Source organism: Gadus macrocephalus, chromosome 21 (genome assembly GCF_031168955.1).
Source record: "Gadus macrocephalus chromosome 21, ASM3116895v1".
Classification (NCBI taxonomy): Eukaryota; Metazoa; Chordata; class Actinopteri; order Gadiformes; family Gadidae; genus Gadus; species Gadus macrocephalus.
This window is the reverse complement of record NC_082402.1, coordinates 8,984,555-9,004,600: the sequence shown is the minus strand read 5'-3', so window position 1 is coordinate 9,004,600 and position 20,046 is coordinate 8,984,555. Positions and strand designations below refer to the sequence as shown.

At 44.4% G+C, this 20,046-nt stretch overlaps 2 protein-coding genes across 2 annotated transcripts in view; one reads left to right on the top strand and one right to left on the bottom strand.

The window, feature by feature from the left end:
* vash2 (vasohibin 2) overlaps window positions 1–12,345 on the top strand; it is a 24,441-nt gene extending 12,096 nt beyond the window's left edge. The window contains exons 5-8 of the mRNA XM_060041159.1: window positions 3,584–3,821; window positions 5,058–5,201; window positions 7,073–7,191; window positions 7,615–12,345. Of these exons, the coding sequence (XP_059897142.1) occupies window positions 3,584–3,821; window positions 5,058–5,201; window positions 7,073–7,191; window positions 7,615–7,684 (571 nt within the window). The 3' untranslated portion in view covers window positions 7,685–12,345. The remainder of the gene's footprint in view (window positions 1–3,583; window positions 3,822–5,057; window positions 5,202–7,072; window positions 7,192–7,614) is intronic.
* Window positions 12,346–14,595: 2,250 nt separating this feature from the next.
* Window positions 14,596–20,046, bottom strand: psmc6 (proteasome 26S subunit, ATPase 6). Its single transcript, XM_060041158.1, has 14 exons — window positions 19,886–20,046; window positions 19,328–19,407; window positions 19,202–19,241; window positions 19,052–19,104; window positions 18,812–18,879; window positions 18,428–18,542; window positions 17,877–17,964; window positions 17,677–17,738; window positions 16,750–16,873; window positions 16,538–16,599; window positions 15,982–16,102; window positions 15,393–15,473; window positions 15,223–15,294; window positions 14,596–15,093 (listed from the first exon to the last, which is right to left on the bottom strand). Exons 1-14 carry the CDS (start codon window positions 19,968–19,970, stop codon window positions 14,975–14,977), a joined length of 1,170 nt encoding a protein of 389 aa, XP_059897141.1. The 5' UTR covers window positions 19,971–20,046; the 3' UTR covers window positions 14,596–14,974.

Below are 20,046 nucleotides of genomic sequence, written 5' to 3'. Positions count from 1 at the left end.
GAGACCAAAAATTAGGTAGGGGAGAAAGAGAAAGGGAAGGAAGAAAAAAAGAAAGAAGGGAAGATAGATGGAAATGTAGAGAGGGAAAGAGGGAAGACCGACCGAAATACAGACTGAATAAAGAATGAAGGGACAGAAGAAAGAAATGGTCTGGCTGGCCAATTGCCGCGTCTTAAACGGATCAGTTAAATAAGGGAAAGTGTTTTAAGTGTTAAAAAATAGAAAGAGACAGACAGACAGGGATACGGAGAGGGAACCAGGCTGACCAAAGTGAAAACATATTCTCGGATTAAATTAACTGTGCCCTATGACCATGAAGGCTATCATAGGACCTCATGGTACTTTTGACTCTGATAACAAGGATGTGTGAAGGAAATTCTGCAGGCTCTGAACAAAATGTATCTGATACATTTCAATGTGTTTTTTAGCATATTTGTTTTTTATAGATATATTTATATATATTATTGATTTAATTATTGCATAAAACAAAAAGTTAGGAATAGAAGTTAAGAGAAGCCAGGATGGACGTTAGGATTAGGATTTATTGAGAGCAGCGGATGAAAGTAGTCACAGTGAGTCATCCATTGTGATGCTTGGCCTTTGCATTAATCTCTGACAGTTGACTAGAGGTCAGAGGTTGTAGCAGTTGCGAGAAGCTCTTTCTCTTTCCATCTCTATCTCTCTCACTTTCTCTCTCATCCAAAGTCTAACCACAGCTCCGCAACAACATCCTTGGCTGGAGAAATGAAAGCCAAACAGATTGCTCTACTGAGAAGATATATCTTGTGTATCTTTTCTTTTTTTCCATACTTTCCAAACTAAAATATCAGTTGGAAATGTGCATGGTTCAGCATATCGTCCACTTTCTGGAGTTGGTTCAATGTTTTGCAGTGGAAAAATCTTCACAAACACACAGTACATATAATTAACCGTCAAAACGGGTTACAATTTATGTAGATGGCAGTTTTAAAGTGTGTTTGTGTGTGTGTGTTTGTGTGTCTGTCTGTCTGTTTGTTTGCGTGTCTGTGTGTGTGGCTGTGTGTGCGTGTGCGTGTGTGTGTGTGTAAACAGGGTTGTAAGTGTGATTGTGACACCTCATTGTGAGGAATGTGCGTTTCATGCTACTCACACACAAACACACACACACACACACAGAAAACCTTTGTCTAGCTGTTCCGGATGTTTAGTTTTGTTATTGGGTTTTTTTCTATTTATGACTGCTAGCCAATATTCAAACTGAGCTGAGAGACTCAGGCTCTGCCCCTGCTGGTGAAAATGTTTCTCTGTTGTATGGTGCTGGAAGGTCATGTTAGACGTACAGTGTTTCTAACACCAGGTTAGATGGAGAGTCTGTCAGTTGAGTTTTGGCAGTTTGTGCTGAGAATTGTTTTGAGGTCAGAATGCAGACGATGAAGCACAGATTCACTGATAGAAAAGAAGACCAAAGTCACAGATTGACAGACGGACTCTGGGATAGACAGGGACAGACTGACAGACAGACAGCTGGATATACAGAGACAGGATGTAAAACAGATGCTAGTTTGTCAGTGAAGGAGAAAGTTCTGGGTGGATTTAAGGGAAGAGAATGATTGTAATTGTATTTGATGGGGACTTTGTATTTGGAGGGGTTTGTGAGATTGAAATGTTAAAATAGAAGAATGGTTTCCATGAAACGTAGCAAGTTAGCTACCCCGTTTAAGACTGAGATCCACAAATATATATAATATATTAATTACACTATTTCAGAAACCCAAAATAAAACGTTGATCCATTGAGGATGAGGATAAACGGATAAAGTAGGTTCTCTATTGCGTATCAAGATTTGCATTTGGATTTAAAACAGACCAGATGGTTTGCTGAAAAAGAGATGCAGAAAGCCCGAGCCAAATCTCAGTTTGTGTGTGTGTGTGTGTGTGTGTGTGTGTGTGTGTGTGTGTGTGTGTGTGTGTGTGTGTGTGTGTGTGTGTGTGTGTGTGTGTGTGTGTGTGTGTGTGTGTGTGTGTGTGTGTGTGTGTGTGTGTGTGTGTGTGTGTGTGTGTGTGTACCCAGGCGGGAATACAGGCTACATGTGTTATTATGGGCAAACCCATACAGTGTGCTGGCCTGAAGAGGTCTGCCACTAGTCTACCACAACACACAGAGTCACCATCTGCTGGTAATACTATCTACAGTACTCATTATAGTATCCGCAAGCACACACACACACACACACACACACACACACACACACACACACACACACACACACACACACACACACACACACACACACACACACACACACACACACACACACACACACACACGCGCACGCATACAGACACACACTCATACAGACACACACTCACACATACATTTAGTGCAGCTTGTCCTAGTTTTGCTGGTCTTTGAATGTGACCAGACAGATCCTTTCTCTCTCCCCACCCCTCCCTCCCTCCCCCATTTCAATCCATCCCTCCTTCCCTCCCTCCTTTCCTTCATCCCATTTCCCAAAGCATCAGATACATGTTTTTATACAAATAACAAGTATTTATTTATACACACTAATTGTATCCTTCTCATCTCTCTCTGGCAGTAGCCTGTCCGCATGTCGAGTTTCAATTTCTGCCGACGTAGATCGTTCTCGGCTATTCCCGATCCAGAAGATCCCAATGTGACACTTTGATAGCTTTGGCTATGGAATGCGGCCCAAACCAAAGTGCTGCTGTTCCAGCATCACCCTGCCAGAGGACAGAACCTATTGGAATGCAGCCCGTCTGCTCCTAGCTACAGGGATTCGACCAGATCGACCACATTCCACCAAGGCTCACTGCTGCTGCTAAGGCCCAATCCCATTCCTACCCCTTCCCCTTACCCCTCCCCCTTGTTTTGAAGGGGTAAGGGGTAGAAATGGGATTGGGCCTTAGCCTCATCTGGGCTGTCAAGAGCTGAGATTACATCATGCTAGCCTAGTCTAGTGGTTTATAAGGTGAAGCTGGGCTCCATCTCAACATTTTCTGTTTTGTACAAAGGAAAGAATCCTTGCGCAAGATGCCCTGAGCCCTGCGTGCTCCGAAATGATCTGTTGCTGAGTCGTAGGGATCCAGATAGGAGTTCAAGATTGGTTTCATCATGGCAGATGATGTGGTTTGGGTTGCAGTGAACAGCACGACAGTGAATTCAAATGGGAATCTTGAAGAGTGATTGATTGGCGACATCAACAAAGATGGCCTCGCCAGCCCCCGTGACAACGGGCCCTGCTGAGGAACGCTGACCACAGGTTGAGAAACCACCTGTTGAAACACCCCCTGCTCTAACACAATACACAACCGAATCCAACCAGTACAATATTAAAGCACTCGCACACTGCCCCCAACAAACGCCGACAAACACACACATGGGAATAGTGTGCCGCCCGCGACCGGACGTTGGCTGTTGGCTGTTGAAGTGTCTCGATGGCAAAAATGTCGGCCAACTTCGGACCAACATTCTGAAGTGGCTGGGCCCTACAGGGTGACGCGAGCCACATGTTGGGAACCCCACCCGCGCTAACCCATATCCCACCGATACAGCGACAGAGTACTCCTTAACGGGCGCCCTCCAGCTACCTGACCAACGGGCTGACCTCCCTGGAGCGCTTCCCCATCAGCTTCAAGACCCAGTTCTCGGGCCACTGCTTCCACCACGTGGTGCTGGGCGTGTACTGCAACGGCCGCTACGGCTCCCTGGGCATGAGCCGGCGCCGCGACCTGATGGACAAGCCGCTGGCCTACCGCACCCTGGGCGAGCTGGTGTCGGAGTTCGAGAGCTCCTACAAGAGATACCAGCACACGCTGAAGAAGGTAGAGAGACACCCGCAGAGACTGGGGGAAAGGGTAGAGAGAGAGAAAGAGCTCCTACAAGAGATACCAGCACACGCTGAAGAAGGTAGAGAGACACCCGCAGAGACTGGGGGAAAGGGTAGAGAGAGAGAAAGAGCTCCTACAAGAGATACCAGCACACGCTGAAGAAGGTAGAGAGACACCCGCAGAGACTGGGGGAAAGGGTAGAGAGAGAGAAAGAGCTCCTACAAGAGATACCAGCACACACTGAAGAAGGTAGAGAGACACCCGCAGAGACTGGGGGAAGGGTAGAGAGAGGGAGAGCTCCTACAAGAGATACCAGCACACACTGAAGAAGGTAGAGAGACACCCGCAGAGACTGGGGGAAGGGTAGAGAGAGGGAGAGCTCCTACAAGAGATACCAGCACACGCTGAAGAAGGTAGAGAGACAACTGCACACATTGGAGGGAAGGGTAGAGAGAGAGGGAGAGAGAGAGAGAGAGGCTACCATTGGTTTAGGTAGAGAGACACCAGCGGTCACAGGGGGAGACCAATAGAGAAAAAGCGAGAGCTCCTAAGAGAGACACCAGCAGAGGCTAACACTTGGGACAGTGATGGAGGGTATAGAGAGAGGTAGAGAAGGTGAAAGGGGTGAATACAGTCAATGAGAGTTTGAGAGCTTGTACCGGGAACAATAGGCTGGGAAAAGTGTGTGAATAGGGGGAGGAGGGGTGAGAGAGGAGGAGGAGGATGAGCCGATAAGTAGGGGTATAGACAGAGGAAGGTTGGGGAACCATATCCTACTAAGGAATGGAATGGATATACACAAGGAGGGGAGAGACCAGGCCACAGACGGGGAGAGAGAGAGAGAGAGAGAGAGAGAGAGAGAGAGAGAGAGAGAGAGAGAGAGAGAGAGAGAGAGAGAGAGGTGAAGAAGTTGACTGATTGTCGAGTTAGAGTGACGAAGGTCTCTCACTCAGAGCTGATAATTGTGTTTGTGTGTGTTTTGACATTTCCCTGTACTTTTACTAATGGGCTTTGTGTGTGTGTGTGTGTGTGTGTGTGTGTGTGTGTGTGTGTGTGTGTGTGTGCGTTTTCCTGTGTGTCTGTGCGAGTGTTCCTGTGTATGTGTTCCTGTGTGTGTGCACTTGTTCTTATTTGCATGTGTTCCTGTGTGTGTGTGTGTGTGTGTGTGTGTGTTCCTGTGCGTGTGTGTTCCTGTGCGCGTGTGTGTGTGTGTGTGTGTGTGTGAGACAGGTGAAGATTGGCCTCTACGTGCCCCATGACCCCCACGTGTTCCAGCCCATCGAGTGGAAGCACCTGGTGCTGAACACCGCGCGCCTCGGCGTCCACGACATGAGGAAGGAGCTGGAGAAGCACGGCCGCGACATGAAGATGAAGGTGGGGCCAACACACACTCAACCACACATACACGCATACGACTACACACTGAAGCCCGGCTGCGACATGAAGATGAAGGAGGAGCCAACACACAATCACTCATACATGATACACATCCACATCCACACACACACACACACACACACACACACACACACACACACACACACACACACACACACACACACACACACACACACAAAAAATGAAGATATAACCCCAAACTGACATATTCACAAATGATGCACACACATTCAACACATGCACAAATACACACATATAAACACACGCAAACAAAAGGAGGTAGCCGTTCGCAAACTCAACAGAGCATGACATGTGGCGGAAAGTATTCAGAGAGAGAGCGAGAAAGAGAGAGAGAGAGAGCGAGAGCGCTAGCAGTTTAATGAGAGAGAGAGACAGAGAGAGAGAGAGAGCTGAAGGTAGAATGAGAAAGAGAGATCAAGCAGTATAATGAGAGGGAGAGATAGTGGTAGAGAGAGACAGAGAGCCAGCTAGAGGACTGAACTGAAGAGGAAAAACAATAATCCCCTTGGTTTGGGTGTTCTTGTTATTCTTATTCGACCCCTGACCTTACTCTAAATCTGTCTCCAGCTAAATTTGAACTATGAGTAAAGGCTAGACTGTGTGTGTGTGGGTGTGTGTGGGTGTGGGTGTGGGTGTGCGTGTGTGCGTGTGTTGGGTTGGTGGGTGAGCGGGTAGAGATGGAGAGTAGATATTGGATGAACTGCCAGTCAGCAAGATATGTAGGTCACTGTGATTGCAGCTGTCTCACATATACACACACACACAGACACACACACACTTACATACAGACGCACACACACACACCACACATGCACACATACAAATACACATTCACATACACACACACACATAAAAAGAGATGCATTCCCAGCCAAAACTTTGCATCTATTTTTAATAAACAACATAGTTTCTGTGTTTGGGCTTGTACTTGTGGGTTCCTGTATGGGTGAATGTGTATAACTCGTAACTTGCATCTCCTCAAACCAAGCGCTTATCCCGGTGTTGAGAGGTTAATAGTAGCTTCAAATGATAGCTATTACTTGCTTACACACACACACACACACACACACACACACACACACACACACACACACACACACACACACACACACACACACACACACACACACACACACACACATCACACAAACCCATAAAATATATCCACAGACATTCGCATACAAATGTATGTGCAAATACACAGACAAACCCACAGAGATTTCCCTTTAAAACACAAATACAAAGACATGAGATACTGTATGTACTTTCATCTCTCTCTCTCTCTCTCTCTCTCTCTCTCTCTCTCTCTCTCTCTCTCTCTCTCTCTCTCTCTCTCTCTCTCTCTCTCTCTCTCTCTCTCTCTCTCTCTCTCTCTCTCTCTCTCTCTCTCTCTCTCTCTCTCTCTCTCTCTCTCTCTCTCTCTCTCTGCTACCCTCAGGGTCCGTAGCAGTTGGCTCTTGACCAGCTTAGCTAGATGTTAAAAGGCTGTTTATCTTATAGCGGGACGTTGCACAGCAATACAAACCAGCAGGCAAACAATTAAGGAGGCAAATTGTTTGAATTTGTTTCAAATTGTTTTTCACTTTCTTACCTCGCGTTTCAACGCCCGTATAACTTGCCGTAACAAACTTTACTATTTGCATATGCAATAGTCTTGACAGAATCTAAATATTTTCCTCAGCAGTCAAAGTATTGTGAGGTTAGTTCCCATTCCTGTCCCTAATGTGAATTCACATTTGTCTGTCGCACCCATAATATTTACATATTTACTATGCACCATTGTTTGTTTATTTGTTTACTTATATATTTTGTTGTTTGTTTGTCAGATCCTGAAATCGTCCAGTGCCCAGTCACCCATCAAAGAGCGCAGTCGGGGGAAGTCCTTATCGCCACGGAGACGTCAAGCCAGCCCACACCAGCGCTGCGCACACCGCAGAGACAAATCGTACGTAGTTTTACAACCCATAATTGCTCATCCTCTCTCTCTCTCTCTCTCTCTCTCTCTCTCTCTCTCTCTTTCTCTCTGTTTAGCCCTGTTTCTCTCGCTCTCTCTTTCTGTCTCTTCCTATTTACATTTCTTCTTCTCTTCGTAATATTAAGTTAACACTAATGTACTGATGCACATAAACATACAGTTACAGTGGGTGTTTATGTGTGTGTCTTGTGATCACTATGCTGCAGCTGTTGCTGCAACACAGATCATTTTACGAGCCGTAATGCAGCTGACAGGAGGGAGAGTGTTGATCTAGAGTAGCCTCTGCAATAGCTGCCATCTTATTTTGTGTTATTCCTTCTCGCCATCTGTCTCTCCCCTTGTCTGTCTCTCTTTCTCTCTGTTTCTCTATCGGTTTGTCTGTCTGTCCGACAGGCCAGGCTCAGTGGACCGGAGGCCAGCAGAACTGAGCACCCTCAGTGACGGCTACCAGATCCGGATCTAACCAGTCCGGAGTCTAACATCCCTCCAAGAAATAGAGGGAATACATTTATTTTTTCAAACTTTACTTGGTTTTGTTGTGTTCTTTTATCTGTCATGTCGCTCTACATCCCCTCAAGTCAACAAAAACGACCATCCCTGGAGCAGTGTTTTTCATATCCATCGCCAGGGCTTATGATTCCCTCACCATGGAAACAGAGTGATAAAGATAGGTGGGTGGGATAAGAGTTGTCTTTTAGTTTACCTGATGTTCACGTCAATCCTCGACAACGCAACAACAAGGTGTTTAATATTATTATTGTTGCCGGTGCTTTTTAAAGCTTCTTACGGCCGGACTATAGTCCTTAGATTAAACATCTAGTTTTGAGTGTCAAAGAGAAGCAGTATTTCTAAACTAGCAGCAGAAGCAACCTTGGTCTCTAAGAGGAACGGTTTAGGCGTTAAATATGGTTAAATTCTAGTCTAAGAAATCAGGACTCGTAACAGGGATTACTGACATATACCTTAAAAGTCCTGTCTAAAATATACGGCTTAAAGAGCTACTGAACAGCCAAAACAATGTTAATTTCTTTCTTTGAAAGAAAACGTTTTTCTCAACTCCACTGGTGTCTCGGTGGGAAAGCGATTTGTAAGGAGAAAGGAGCAGCATGTCGATAAGAGGATCAACGGTGCATGCTGGGAAACAGAAAACGAGTGGAGCGGGTGATGGCAGGCAGGAAGGATGAGGAATGAGGGCAGATGTAGAGAGCAAGAGAGCAGGGGGCATGAGAGAGAGGGAAAGAGAGAGAGAGAGAGCGGGAAAGAGAGCAGGGGGCATGAGAGAGGGGGAAAGAGAGAGAGAGGGCGGGAAAGCGAGGCTTGACTGCGGGAGAGCAGAGTGGGCACTAAACAGACCGAAGCAGTGGAGCACAGAACATTAGACCAGGCACTGCAGCAAACCCCCACCCTTCTTAGCTCTCCTCTTCCCTAGCTTGGCTCTCTGTATGCCACAACCCGCTTATTATGGGCTGTCAGGAGACGCTTGCCCCCCTGCCTTTTGTTACTAATACCACGGTGCTTTCTGCAAGCCCAAAATAATCTGAGAGGAGAGGAAATGACATCTCTTATCCAGCCTTCCAGAAGGAAGTGGGAGCTATAACGGCTTAATGTGTGTGAGACCGGCTGTGAAATGACAAAATACCTCCGTCAAACACACTTATCCTGTACCAACCAGAGGAAAATAGCAATATAAAACCCTTAAGGTCCAAAACAAGTTCGAAGGAAAACTACAGACATGATTTATTCAAATTGAATACGCGTTAAACATGTTGAAAGAAAAGTATTTTGCAGATTTTTGCTCATGTCATGCTCATTGTTAAAACTATGGCCACAAATGAGCTTTGTTTGATTGGCAGCTGATCGAGCCAATCCCACTCTGTTGCTAATGCTGAGTTATCCTGTGATTGTCAGCCAATGGATAACATCTTCCAGAAGTTAAAATGTAGCATATATATATATATCATGGTTTTTAACCTTTCAGCATCTACATGTCAGCAGCATCACATTAGCAAAACATTTCCGCCTCACTTTTTTAAGCATTAGTCAGCATTAGCGTATTTGTATTAGCTTATTAGCATTAGCATATTAGCAATAGCATCTGAGAATGTTGAGTGGTGAAACAGTACGTTTAGTCAGGACTCTGGTATGGGATGAACAGCCAATAAGGGCACAGGAAGCGCAGGAGGTCTATTGGTCTCTAAACACACTATTAGGCTAATGCACTATCAATATGCTATTAGCATGCTATCAGCATGCTATCAATATGCTGTTGATGGGTAATTCGTTTGCCGTTATTATAGATCAATAGGGTTGTGAATTACTGGATTCACTATAGCGTGATTGTTTGTATGAATATCAAAATAATCGTATCTGCAGAAGAACAATCATTGCTGGAATCAGATCAACTTCATAGCTGTGTGAAGCGTCCCCAAAACGGGTTCTGTTTGAGTCAAACATACATACTGTTTCATGCCTCTGTTGGGACCTGCTTTGTGGGGTCCATCCTCAGATTTATGTATTCACAGTATATCATATCAGTGTATTGTGCAGAGTGAATGTACAGTGTTAAAGACACCAGTACAGACCCATAGTACTGTACTGTTGGGATACTAAGAGATGACCACTAGAAACTACATTCTCATACTGTTGAGAGACTGGGAGCCGACCAGTACAACAACTGACAGATCAGTCAAAACCAGTGAAGCCATGGAGTTGACTCCCTGGTCCAGGATTCAGTGAGTCAGTCTATTGGGTCCTGCACCATACAATAGACGTTGTTATTATATCGTACATGTACAGGTACAAAAACCTCCTCAAAGGCAGCACAGGCTGTTTCTTTAAACCTGATCAAACCAGATTGTCTTCAGTCACAAAGTTAGAACTGGACATATTAAATGGGTTCAGCTTTATCCAGAGTCCCATCACAAAGGCCATCGCTCTATACTCTGCTAAAGCAGAAATGCTTCAGAAATCGTTGTATTATATCCAGTGTCAAGATTGTTTTACTTTGTTTGTGTATCTCATCAGAATGTTTGATGTTGTCACATTGAATGGTTTACGGCCGTTTCTTGGTCATCATGAGCTCACGGTTGCTGGAAAACACTAGGCGTCCTAAAATATTCTACATGCTAGGAGATTAAACGAAAACACACTAGAATATCCTAGAACACGCAGGAACATTCACACATATTCACCGTTTGAATACTTGGACAATGAGCTATGCACAAACCAAAAGGTTATTGTTAAAAGAAAATACGTTTATAAAGTCTTCCATGAAATTAAATGTGAACACAAAGCGTAGAACAGAGATTACTTTTTGATGCAATGAGACTTATTGTATTGCCAAGTTCAATTGCGTGTGTGGCAATGTTGGTGGGAATTATCAAAGATTCCAAATATTTGGCAAAATCAACTACATGCTTTGTAGATTCGGATTGAGACGTTGATACGTTTCACGGTGCTTTTTGTGGGACACAGGATAAATATTCTGGGCTTGTCTCGTGTTTGTGTAGCAACTGGCCACAGCGTAGTGAAATTTAGAAGTGGGGGTAAATTCACCTGCAGCAAAAACTCACCAGCTAAATATAAATAAATGATGAGGTGGTTCTTTGTATGAGGGTTTATACTGCATATAAGAAAGGCAGGTGCCCACTAATGTACGGAGAGCACAATTCAGCAGTGTTGGGTTTCAGTGGTTTAGTGTAATTATGTCATGAATGTTATTTTTTTGGAAACATTTGTATTCTCTTTTATTTTATGACGAAGAATGATGTCTACATATGTTTGTTTGTTGTGATTTTATCAAAGAGCAGATGCCATCTACTTGTCTCCTTTCAGCTATTATGATTTTCGAATCCTTCTTTTCACACTTTTTAACACTACACAGACATGGCAGCCCCAGCGTGTTTGGGTTGTACGCTAGTTAACTCCTGCACTCAGAAAACCAAATTAACTTTTTTTTTTTTATTGTTTAAATGTAGTTTGTTTTCTGGCTTGTTTTTCCTAAGGTTTTTATATGGGATGATTGTGGACATATGTTTTTTATAATTTATTTTACCTGAACTTTACGAGGGTTTCAGTTTATTCAATCAATTCAATGATCTTTAGCAAAACAAAAAACGAATTGTGCTTATGGTAAAGCTTATGATTTGCCTCCAAGTGCTGTTCCTCAGTTTCACCTGATTGTTAAGATACCGTAGATTGTTGTTTTGTCCCTGGGGTAATTTCGGGCCTTTTTGAGGGGTGTGGGGACAACAGTAATCTGGCAATTGTGACTCGTGCCTAGCAAGTGCTCTGTGTTGCATCTTTAAACACGCAGCATTTGTAAGAAGACGGTGCATGGTGTGTGTGTGTGTGTGTGTGTGTGTGTGTGTGTGTGTGTGTGTGTGTGTGTGTGTGTGTGTGTGTGTGTGTGTGTGTGTGTGTGTGTGTGTGTGTGTGTGTGTGTGTGTGTGTGTGTGTGTGTGTGTGTGTGTGTGTGTGTGTGTGTGTGTGTGTGTGTGTGTGTGTGTGCGTGTGCGATCCCTGACTTGAAGCCTATGGGCCAAGAGAAAAGGTTGCTGATAGGCCAACAAATTACTCGAGTGAACCACCTTTATCCTCTGAACTAGATGTGAAATATTGCCTTTCATGCTAAGCCGGCTAAATATCATCGATGACTTTCGGAAGAAAATAGGAAATTTGCCCGAAATTCATTGACGATTGATCCTTACTTTGCTTCCTGCTCTTCCTCTCAAGGGACACTTGAAATATGATCACGGCCGCACACTTAACAGCGACAAACAAAGCAACACTTTTCCTTGAAGCTGTTCAGCAAAACATTTGTGTCGTTCTTTGTGAATCCATCCCCTAAATAGTCAAGATACAACCTGCGAGTCTACTTTCAACCATCAAACAAATGTAAAACCAGGGAATCAGTTCCAGGTTTTCCCTCTCACTCCCTCCCAGGTATTCGGTGGGAATCCGTCCCAGGTTTTATCTTCCCCCGTGGTGGTTTCTAATGGTTCTGATGTTATCCTGTGTGTAAAAATGATCGCCCTCCTACTGTAACAGCACCAGTGGTTCCACAGAGGTGGATTTTGTCAATAAGGCATGCATTCTTATAATAAATGATATATGTTTTTAAAAGAGTGTTTGTTGGAATTGATCGATCGGTCGAAATTCATTTGATTGATTGAGGAGGGAACCTGTAGAGGTGGATAAAATGCTACACTGCCCCCCCCCCCCACCCATACCAAACCTTTCTGCACTTAACACATGTGTTGTTGCAGCATGCTGCTCTGCTATCTGTGTGTCGTATATATGCGCATAAGTGTGTGTGTGTGTGTGTGTGAGTGTGTGGGTGTGTGTGTGTGTGTGTGTGCTGTGTGTGTGTGTGTGTGTGTGTGTTATTTACGTTAAGTGTGTGTGTTTTATATTTGTGCACGTGCTTGAGTGTGTGTGTGTGTGTTTTATATTTGTGTACGTGCTTAAGTGTATGTGTGTGTGTGTTTTATATTTGTGTACGTGCTTAAGTGTATGTGTATGCATAATAAGAAGAACATGGGATCAGATTTACAGAATTAATCCTAATCCTTCATTTCCCCTCCAGGCAGAGGCCCACCTCGTGCGTGCGTGCGTGTGTGTGTGTGTGTGTGACAAAATAAAGAAAATGTTCAGTGAAGTCAGAATGTTGAGAGAGAGATAGAGAATTTGATGAAAGGAGGATGAGAGAGAAAAGGAGAGAGAGGAATTGTGAGTTGAAATCCTAGCCAAACTCGTCCCCTCGTCCTCATCATATTAGGAAGCAGATTATTAATACTGTAGCCCATTTAAACATTAGTGAAAGGCTACATATTCCGCAATAGTCTGCAATATAACATTTTTGAATTCACCCTGCATTTGGTATGCAAGACATTGAATATATTATAGGCTACAACAAAAACAATATAGTAACAGTTGAATAGGCGTTATTTATCTCTAGAATATTTGATTGCCTTGTGAAACATAACGAAAGAAAGAGAGAAATAAAGGTTAAAGACTGCTATTGACATTTTGCCATCGTAGACTCACTGCAAACCTCTCTTCAGCCGCTTAGCGTCCAAACCCTGATATTCACTCGGCTCTCTGCATTGATTTTCCCAAGACACAAAGAAGGGTCTATTGATTGAGGCTGAGTGTCTTCAGGGGGAAACAGAAGGGCTTGATATAGTGGAAGTATTTGAAGAATTTCCCCCTGTTTGGTGCAGAGAGAAAGCCTCTTCTGTGACATTGGCAAAGAGGAACCAAACGCCCAAAGGTCAAGACTTAGTTTGGAGGCCTAATTATGGTATCCCCTTACTCCTGGTTGAACCTACAATAGCCTACTATATTGGCCTACAATTTAACCATGATTATATGACGCAGAATCATTAGTTCAGATGATTTGAAGTCAATCAGGATATCAGAAAGTTACCAACAGCCTACTAGAAGCTTCAGTGGGTGGATAAAAATGTTATGTATGTCAATAAACAAAAATAGTTTTTGACGTTACAGAATATCCAATTCAGTGTTTCTCCTCATTTTTATAACTCGCCAATAAAACATTAATTTAATTTCAAACTGCGTTCCCTGACGGCACTACAGGCGCTTTCGTCGAGTTGATGGCGCACCCTATCGGCCGTTTCTGGGAAATGTCAGGTGGGTAAGTAAAGAAAGAAAGCGTTGAAAAACGATTCTTTCTCCGATTAATTAGACTGAAGTGTGCCATTGGTCTATATTGGTCCGATGAGCTGAAAATTAGATCATTAAAGCTACATTCTGTCTAGGATAATGACAAAAATGGCAACGCATTCTCTGGACGTGTACCATTGCGCATTAATTTAGTTAGACGGCAACATAAAGGTTGTACAAAACCCTTTGGAGACTCATGGAAGTCTATTAGGATGCAGCCCAGTGTCTTGGCGCAGTGCAGTTAACCACCGTGTGTACAGAATATTAAATCCAGATTCAAAAGTACAGCAAGTACAGTAGTATACTTCCCCCGCACATCCATGATGTAGTCTGAATATATATGCCATCAACATGAGCAAGAAAAGAGATCAGTGTCTATAAAGTTGTATTTGGAGCAATATGCTCTGCAACCAAACTTATCCGTAATACACTGAAATCATTCAGAAATCATCTTGTAATGCGTTCTCCAAGAATTGTTGCTTGACAGTAAAATAGCTACTGTATTATTGGCACTTTGTATACTAAATTTTTAATCCAACTTCCTCAATCCAAGCAATTTCCTCAAAAACGTAATTTGGTTTGGTCCAGACGTTTATTAAAAATGTTAATTTTAAGTAAAATATTATCTCATATGTAGTTATTTTCTGAAATCATCATTGGAAAGTATCAAAGACAGGCCAGAAGATCATTTATATGTCATGTTTTTAATGCAGTAATTCAACTTTTTTGTTTTTATACAAGTGTTCTCACAGATGCCAGAAATTGTCCCTGACTACCGCCTGAACATGAAGGTCGGGTTAAACTCCGTAGGAAATGGAAAGAGGATTTAAAGATATCGCTCAATGCGTGTCCCTCGCTCTGTTGGCAACTGCAAAGAAATCTGACGATAGCTAAACGTTCCTTTACATAAACATACAAAACCAAAGAAATAAAAAAAGAACACACCAGAGGGGAGCTTATTTCTGAGATACCCCACACCTCAGCTCAAACCCCTCTCCTGGCCTTTGTTGTTTTCCGGTCTGTGTTTTTGTTTCTTCGTAGACGCAGACGGCTGGGGGGGGGGCGTTTATAAGGGTTTGTAGTCCAGCTTGGACTCCAGTTTCTTGGAGTCGGCCACCTTACGGACGGCCTTCATGAAGTCCTCCTGGGTGACGTACTCCCGGTCGGCCCGGATGGCGAACAGACCTGGAGGAGAAGGGGGGGGGGGACCAGCGGACAGGGTTAGGGTTTAATCGCTGCCCGAGTAGGACACGGGTGCAACCGGTTCACCCCTGGTGGTGCGCTATTGATCAGGGAGACGGGGTGTGTCTTTACCCGCTTCCGTGCACACGTTCCTCAGATCGGCTCCGTTGAAGCCATCCGACAGCTTCACGATGGCCTCGTAATCTGAGGAGACACGTGAGGGAGGAGTGATGAGGTTGAATTGATCTCTGTGTCTGTGTGTGTGTCTGTGTGTCTGTGTGTGTGTGTGTGTGTGTGTGTACCGATCTCTCCGTGCTTGGTGATGGGGCTAGAGTGGATCTTCATGATGTCCAGGCGGGCTTGTTCGTTAGGAAGCTCGATATCTGCAGCATAAAAATAACACACGTCACTTACTTCACATCACCACTAGAGGGCAAACCTACTGCAAAACATGATCTAGTAAAAGGGGAACAGTCACGCTCCGGCTGTCGTCTCATTCAGGTGTTGTGGGCAACATTGGTCCCATCTGGAGAACGAAAACCCGGGAATGATGACGCCATTGGTGTTTTTTCCACAACACGCGTATGAAGCTTATTTAAGATAAACGCTGAGTGTGACTGTTCCCCTTTAGCAGCAAAGTAAGGTTTAACATTAGCCTAAAACAGAAACAGTTTGTCGTTCTCCCGATGTCCGACCGCATTGCATAATAATGGACGACATCCCATAAATCATCTACACAACAGAACTACACACGAGACAACATCTGTATTTTCTAGATTTCATCACACCACTCAAAGCCCAACAGACCATAATAAACACCACCGCCCTGTGGGGTTCAGAGGGAGGCGTGTTCTCCAGGTCTCAGGACCCAGGACACTAAGGGCCACTCACGGATCTTGCGGTCCAGGCGCCCGGGCCGCAGCAGGGCCGGGTCCAGCGTGTCGGGGCGGTTGGTGGCCATGATCATCTTCACTCTGTGGAGGGTGTCGAAGCCGTCCATCTGGTTCAGCAGCTGGGAGGAGGGGGAGGTAGAGGAACCATCATGTCTCCATTCTGGCCTACACTGCCCGACTAACCTTCCATGTGTAGCCCTTTGAGATCGTAACTGTGTAAAAGGGCTATACAATTGACTTGAGACAGGAACCAGGAGTAATTTGAAACTGTTGCTGTTGTAGTATCAGACCATAACCCTGATTCAATGCGTTGAAAACATGCACACAACTCAAACTCAATAGGAAGTTACGGACGGGTTAACAGAGTACCGAGCACCTATATTATTGGACAATATGGCTCAAATCCTAGTACAAAATGGACATTTGCAGAACTCTACGTAGAACAAACATTGCTCATCACTATTAAAATCGTCTGCATTTTTAAACTACAGTCCCTTCCCAGCACCCATGAACCCCTCTCTTCATGGGTCAGAGGTCCTAGAACACGCCCTCACCTCCATCAGTGTCCTCTGGATCTCTCTGTCAGCTGAGGTCCCCTCAGAGAAACGCCTCCCGCCTTAGAGGAGAGAAACATAGGACAGTGAGCATCGATAGAGAGGCTCTGGGAGATGGAAACACACAACAGGCATTCTGTCTAGAGTGGCAACAGAGAAAGGTTAAAAAGGGAGAGGGCGACTGTGACAGGGTGAAGTCATGGTCTACGCACCGATGGCGTCAATCTCGTCCATGAAGATGATGCAGGGCTGGTGGTCGCGGGCGTAGTTGAACATCTCTCTGATGAGTCTGGCGCTCTCCCCAATGTACTTATCCACGATGGAGCTGGACACCACCTGGGGACCAAGCACACGCACAGATTGGCTTCAGACTCCCACTGCATCAGGGAGAACCAAACCAACTGGAAGCCACCTTTATATAAAAAAAAAGGTTCTGGGGTTTCCAGCTTAAGGCTTTTGTTTATTCAACTTGCCTTCGACTCAGCCTCAATATGCGGAAGACAGGTCTGTCACATCAAGCGTTAATCAGAAGGTGAGTGGCTACCGCAACAGCCAATCAAAGGTTGGGTATCCAGAGCATGTGTCAACCAATAGAGGGAGTTATCTAATGCCCACTTGGGCCCAATCCCATTTCTACCCCTTACCCCCTCCCCCTTGTTTTGAAGGGGGAAGGGTAATGGGGTAGAAATGGGATTGGGCCTGAGGCCCAATCCCATTTCTTACCCCTTACCCCTTCAAAACAAGGGGGAGGGGTAAGGGGAAGGGGTAGAAATGGGATTGGGCCTTGGTGTTGGGGTTTAGTACTCTTTTAAATGTGTCCCTAGAACCTCACCATTGGTTCATTTGTATAAAGAGCTTAATTGTATCACAGACTGATATGTACATGATTTGTTCCTTCTCAGGGTTTAGATATTTTTCCAGTATATATCGAGAGGTTAAAGGGGGGCGATTTAAATCAAAATAAAAGTTATTTTAAGTTAGCCTGAGAGACTCATAATACAAAAAAAAGGGACCTGGTTCATCAGATTAGCCTTATTTAGGATATTTATCACGAAAGTGTCAAGTTGGCTTCTTTCGCTCGAATCAATAAGACTAAAATAAGGGCCACAACTACGACCAACACTAAAACGGACACCGACCTTGAGGAAGTTGCAGTCCAGCTGGCTGGCCACTGCTCTGGCTAGAAGTGTCTTCCCAGTACCTTGGAGAGGAAACACGGATATCAGAGGCGTACAGACTGAACCCACAGCGTATACAGGATCAGTGTGAGCCGTGGGTCCCCCTGAATGTGATCAAGCCCCAGTGGATTAGGGTATGGGAGCAGTGGAGCCGGGCTGACCTGGAGGTCCGTAGAGAAGGCAGCCCTTGGGAGGGATGATGCCCACCCTCAGGAAGAGCTCCGGGTTGGTCAGGGGAAGCTCGATCACCTGGAACAACACAGAGCTTAGGCCCAGTCCCATTTCTACCCCCTACGCCTTCCCCCTTCCCCTCACCCTTTCAAAACAAGGGGAAGGGGTAAGGGGTAGAAATGGGATTATTGGACCTTAACCTCCACCTCTAGTCTCATATGCACCTGGTCTTATGATAATCACAGACAGCTGTAGAATGGTGAGACAGCTGAAACAAGACCGCCAGTATTCAACCTATGGGGTTTTTATATAGATATAGGGTGGACCCAATATAGACGTATAAGCTATAGATATATCATGGTTTATTTCTTTTCTAAGAAGGCATTGGAATACACACAAAAAAAAACTTTTCACACCTGATAATTATGAATTGACTGATGTTTAAAAAAAATTTGGGGTTTGATGTGGCCCCCATAGGGTGGGTTTAGACATAACAGGTTGGGAAGGAACCCTTACAAAATAAACATGTGTATAAACTCACCTCTCTCAGCTCTCTGATCTGTTCAGACAGCCCTCCGATCTCGGAGTAGGAAACACTGCCAGGGTCTTCATGGGACATGTTGTAAACCAAGGGGTCCACCTCACGCGGCAGGTACCTGGGTATGTAGGCAGATGATCAGATGACACCATGAGGGGACGAACACATGAAATTAAATTCAAGCTGTATTGCAGACGGAGTGAGGATATTAGTAAAGCATACAAGAAATAAACATAGCATAAAAGTGATTCATTTTCCATGGTTACCTATCTCACAATGCCAACATAATGTGACACTGACAATAATAGGAACACAAGATGAAGTGAAAACATGACCAGAATGAACACATGGCAATTCGAGCACATGAGTGATCCTGCCCCAGCCTACCTCATAATAGTGAGGGTGGTCATGTCCAAAGCCACCCTTGTACCAGGTTTCAGCTGTGATTTGTCCAACTAAAAAGGAATGCAAAAATCAATTAGGATTACCCCGTAGAATTCAACTTTTTCATCAACGGTCTACTTAAAATGATCTTTGCTAATGGAAAAATAATCACATAAATCAGTTAGCGTCCATTCAGAACAAAATATAATTAAAGGGAGGAAATAAATAGTATGTTGGACATACCTGCCTGCGGCATCCAACAACATATCGCGGTCCATTTGTGGCCTTTACAATAACTGTCAACAAGATGGACGGTTGTCAGTGAAACACACAAAATACCAAAACCAATCCAATAGTAGGCGTACTAATGTTATTTTAATAAAGTGAACTTACATTTTTCCTCGGTCAACTGTTTCAGAACCTCGCCGACAATCTGCATTAGAAATAATCAGACACGTCAATATTTTGAACGCTGTCATTCCAGCTGCTCATCCAGAACGACGCTAAATAAGTTCTTACCTGACCAACACTTTGGAGTGCCTTCAGATCGTTCTCTGATTTCTCGTACTGCTTTGTTTGTTCCCTTAGCTGTTCCCTCACTAAAAACAGAATGATAAAACCAGAAGGACAGTCGAATTTAGTTTGTAAATCGGGGCTCAAACACAAAATACAACACGGCTAGGTAGTCAGGCAGTGTTTAGCGTTAGCAGCTGTCCACACAAACGGTACTAGCACTAATTTAGCTGACTTTTCTGACCACGGGCGATAAACGACCTGACCAAGACAGATCCTCATCCCAGTGATACATATTTTTATTTTTAACCGTTATGGAGTACTAACCACCACAGCAGCAAACGTTCTAACCTCACACCAAATGCTAATCAATGGTTAGCCGTGCTAGTTTCTGAGACGAGCTGCATCCCATTCATTTCTACGGAGAAGCTGACTGCATGACAAAGCAGTAGCTAGCCAAAATGCTAACCGGGGCTTATCCGTTCCAGTAAACAGCTACGGAACCAAAAGACAGACCAGCGCCTATCTCCGCCACATTTATCAAGAATGAATAGATAAGCTTACACTCTTTTAATCGTCCGTCAATTTCTTTATGTTCGAGTAGTTTCTTCCTGTAGTCCTGCAGACCCTTATCCCTGGTGTCGGCCATGGTGCCCCGCTGAATGATGGGAGTCCGCGACGTCACTACTGTTTTCCTTGTCGTGCCTGCCCCCTTATTTTAGCGT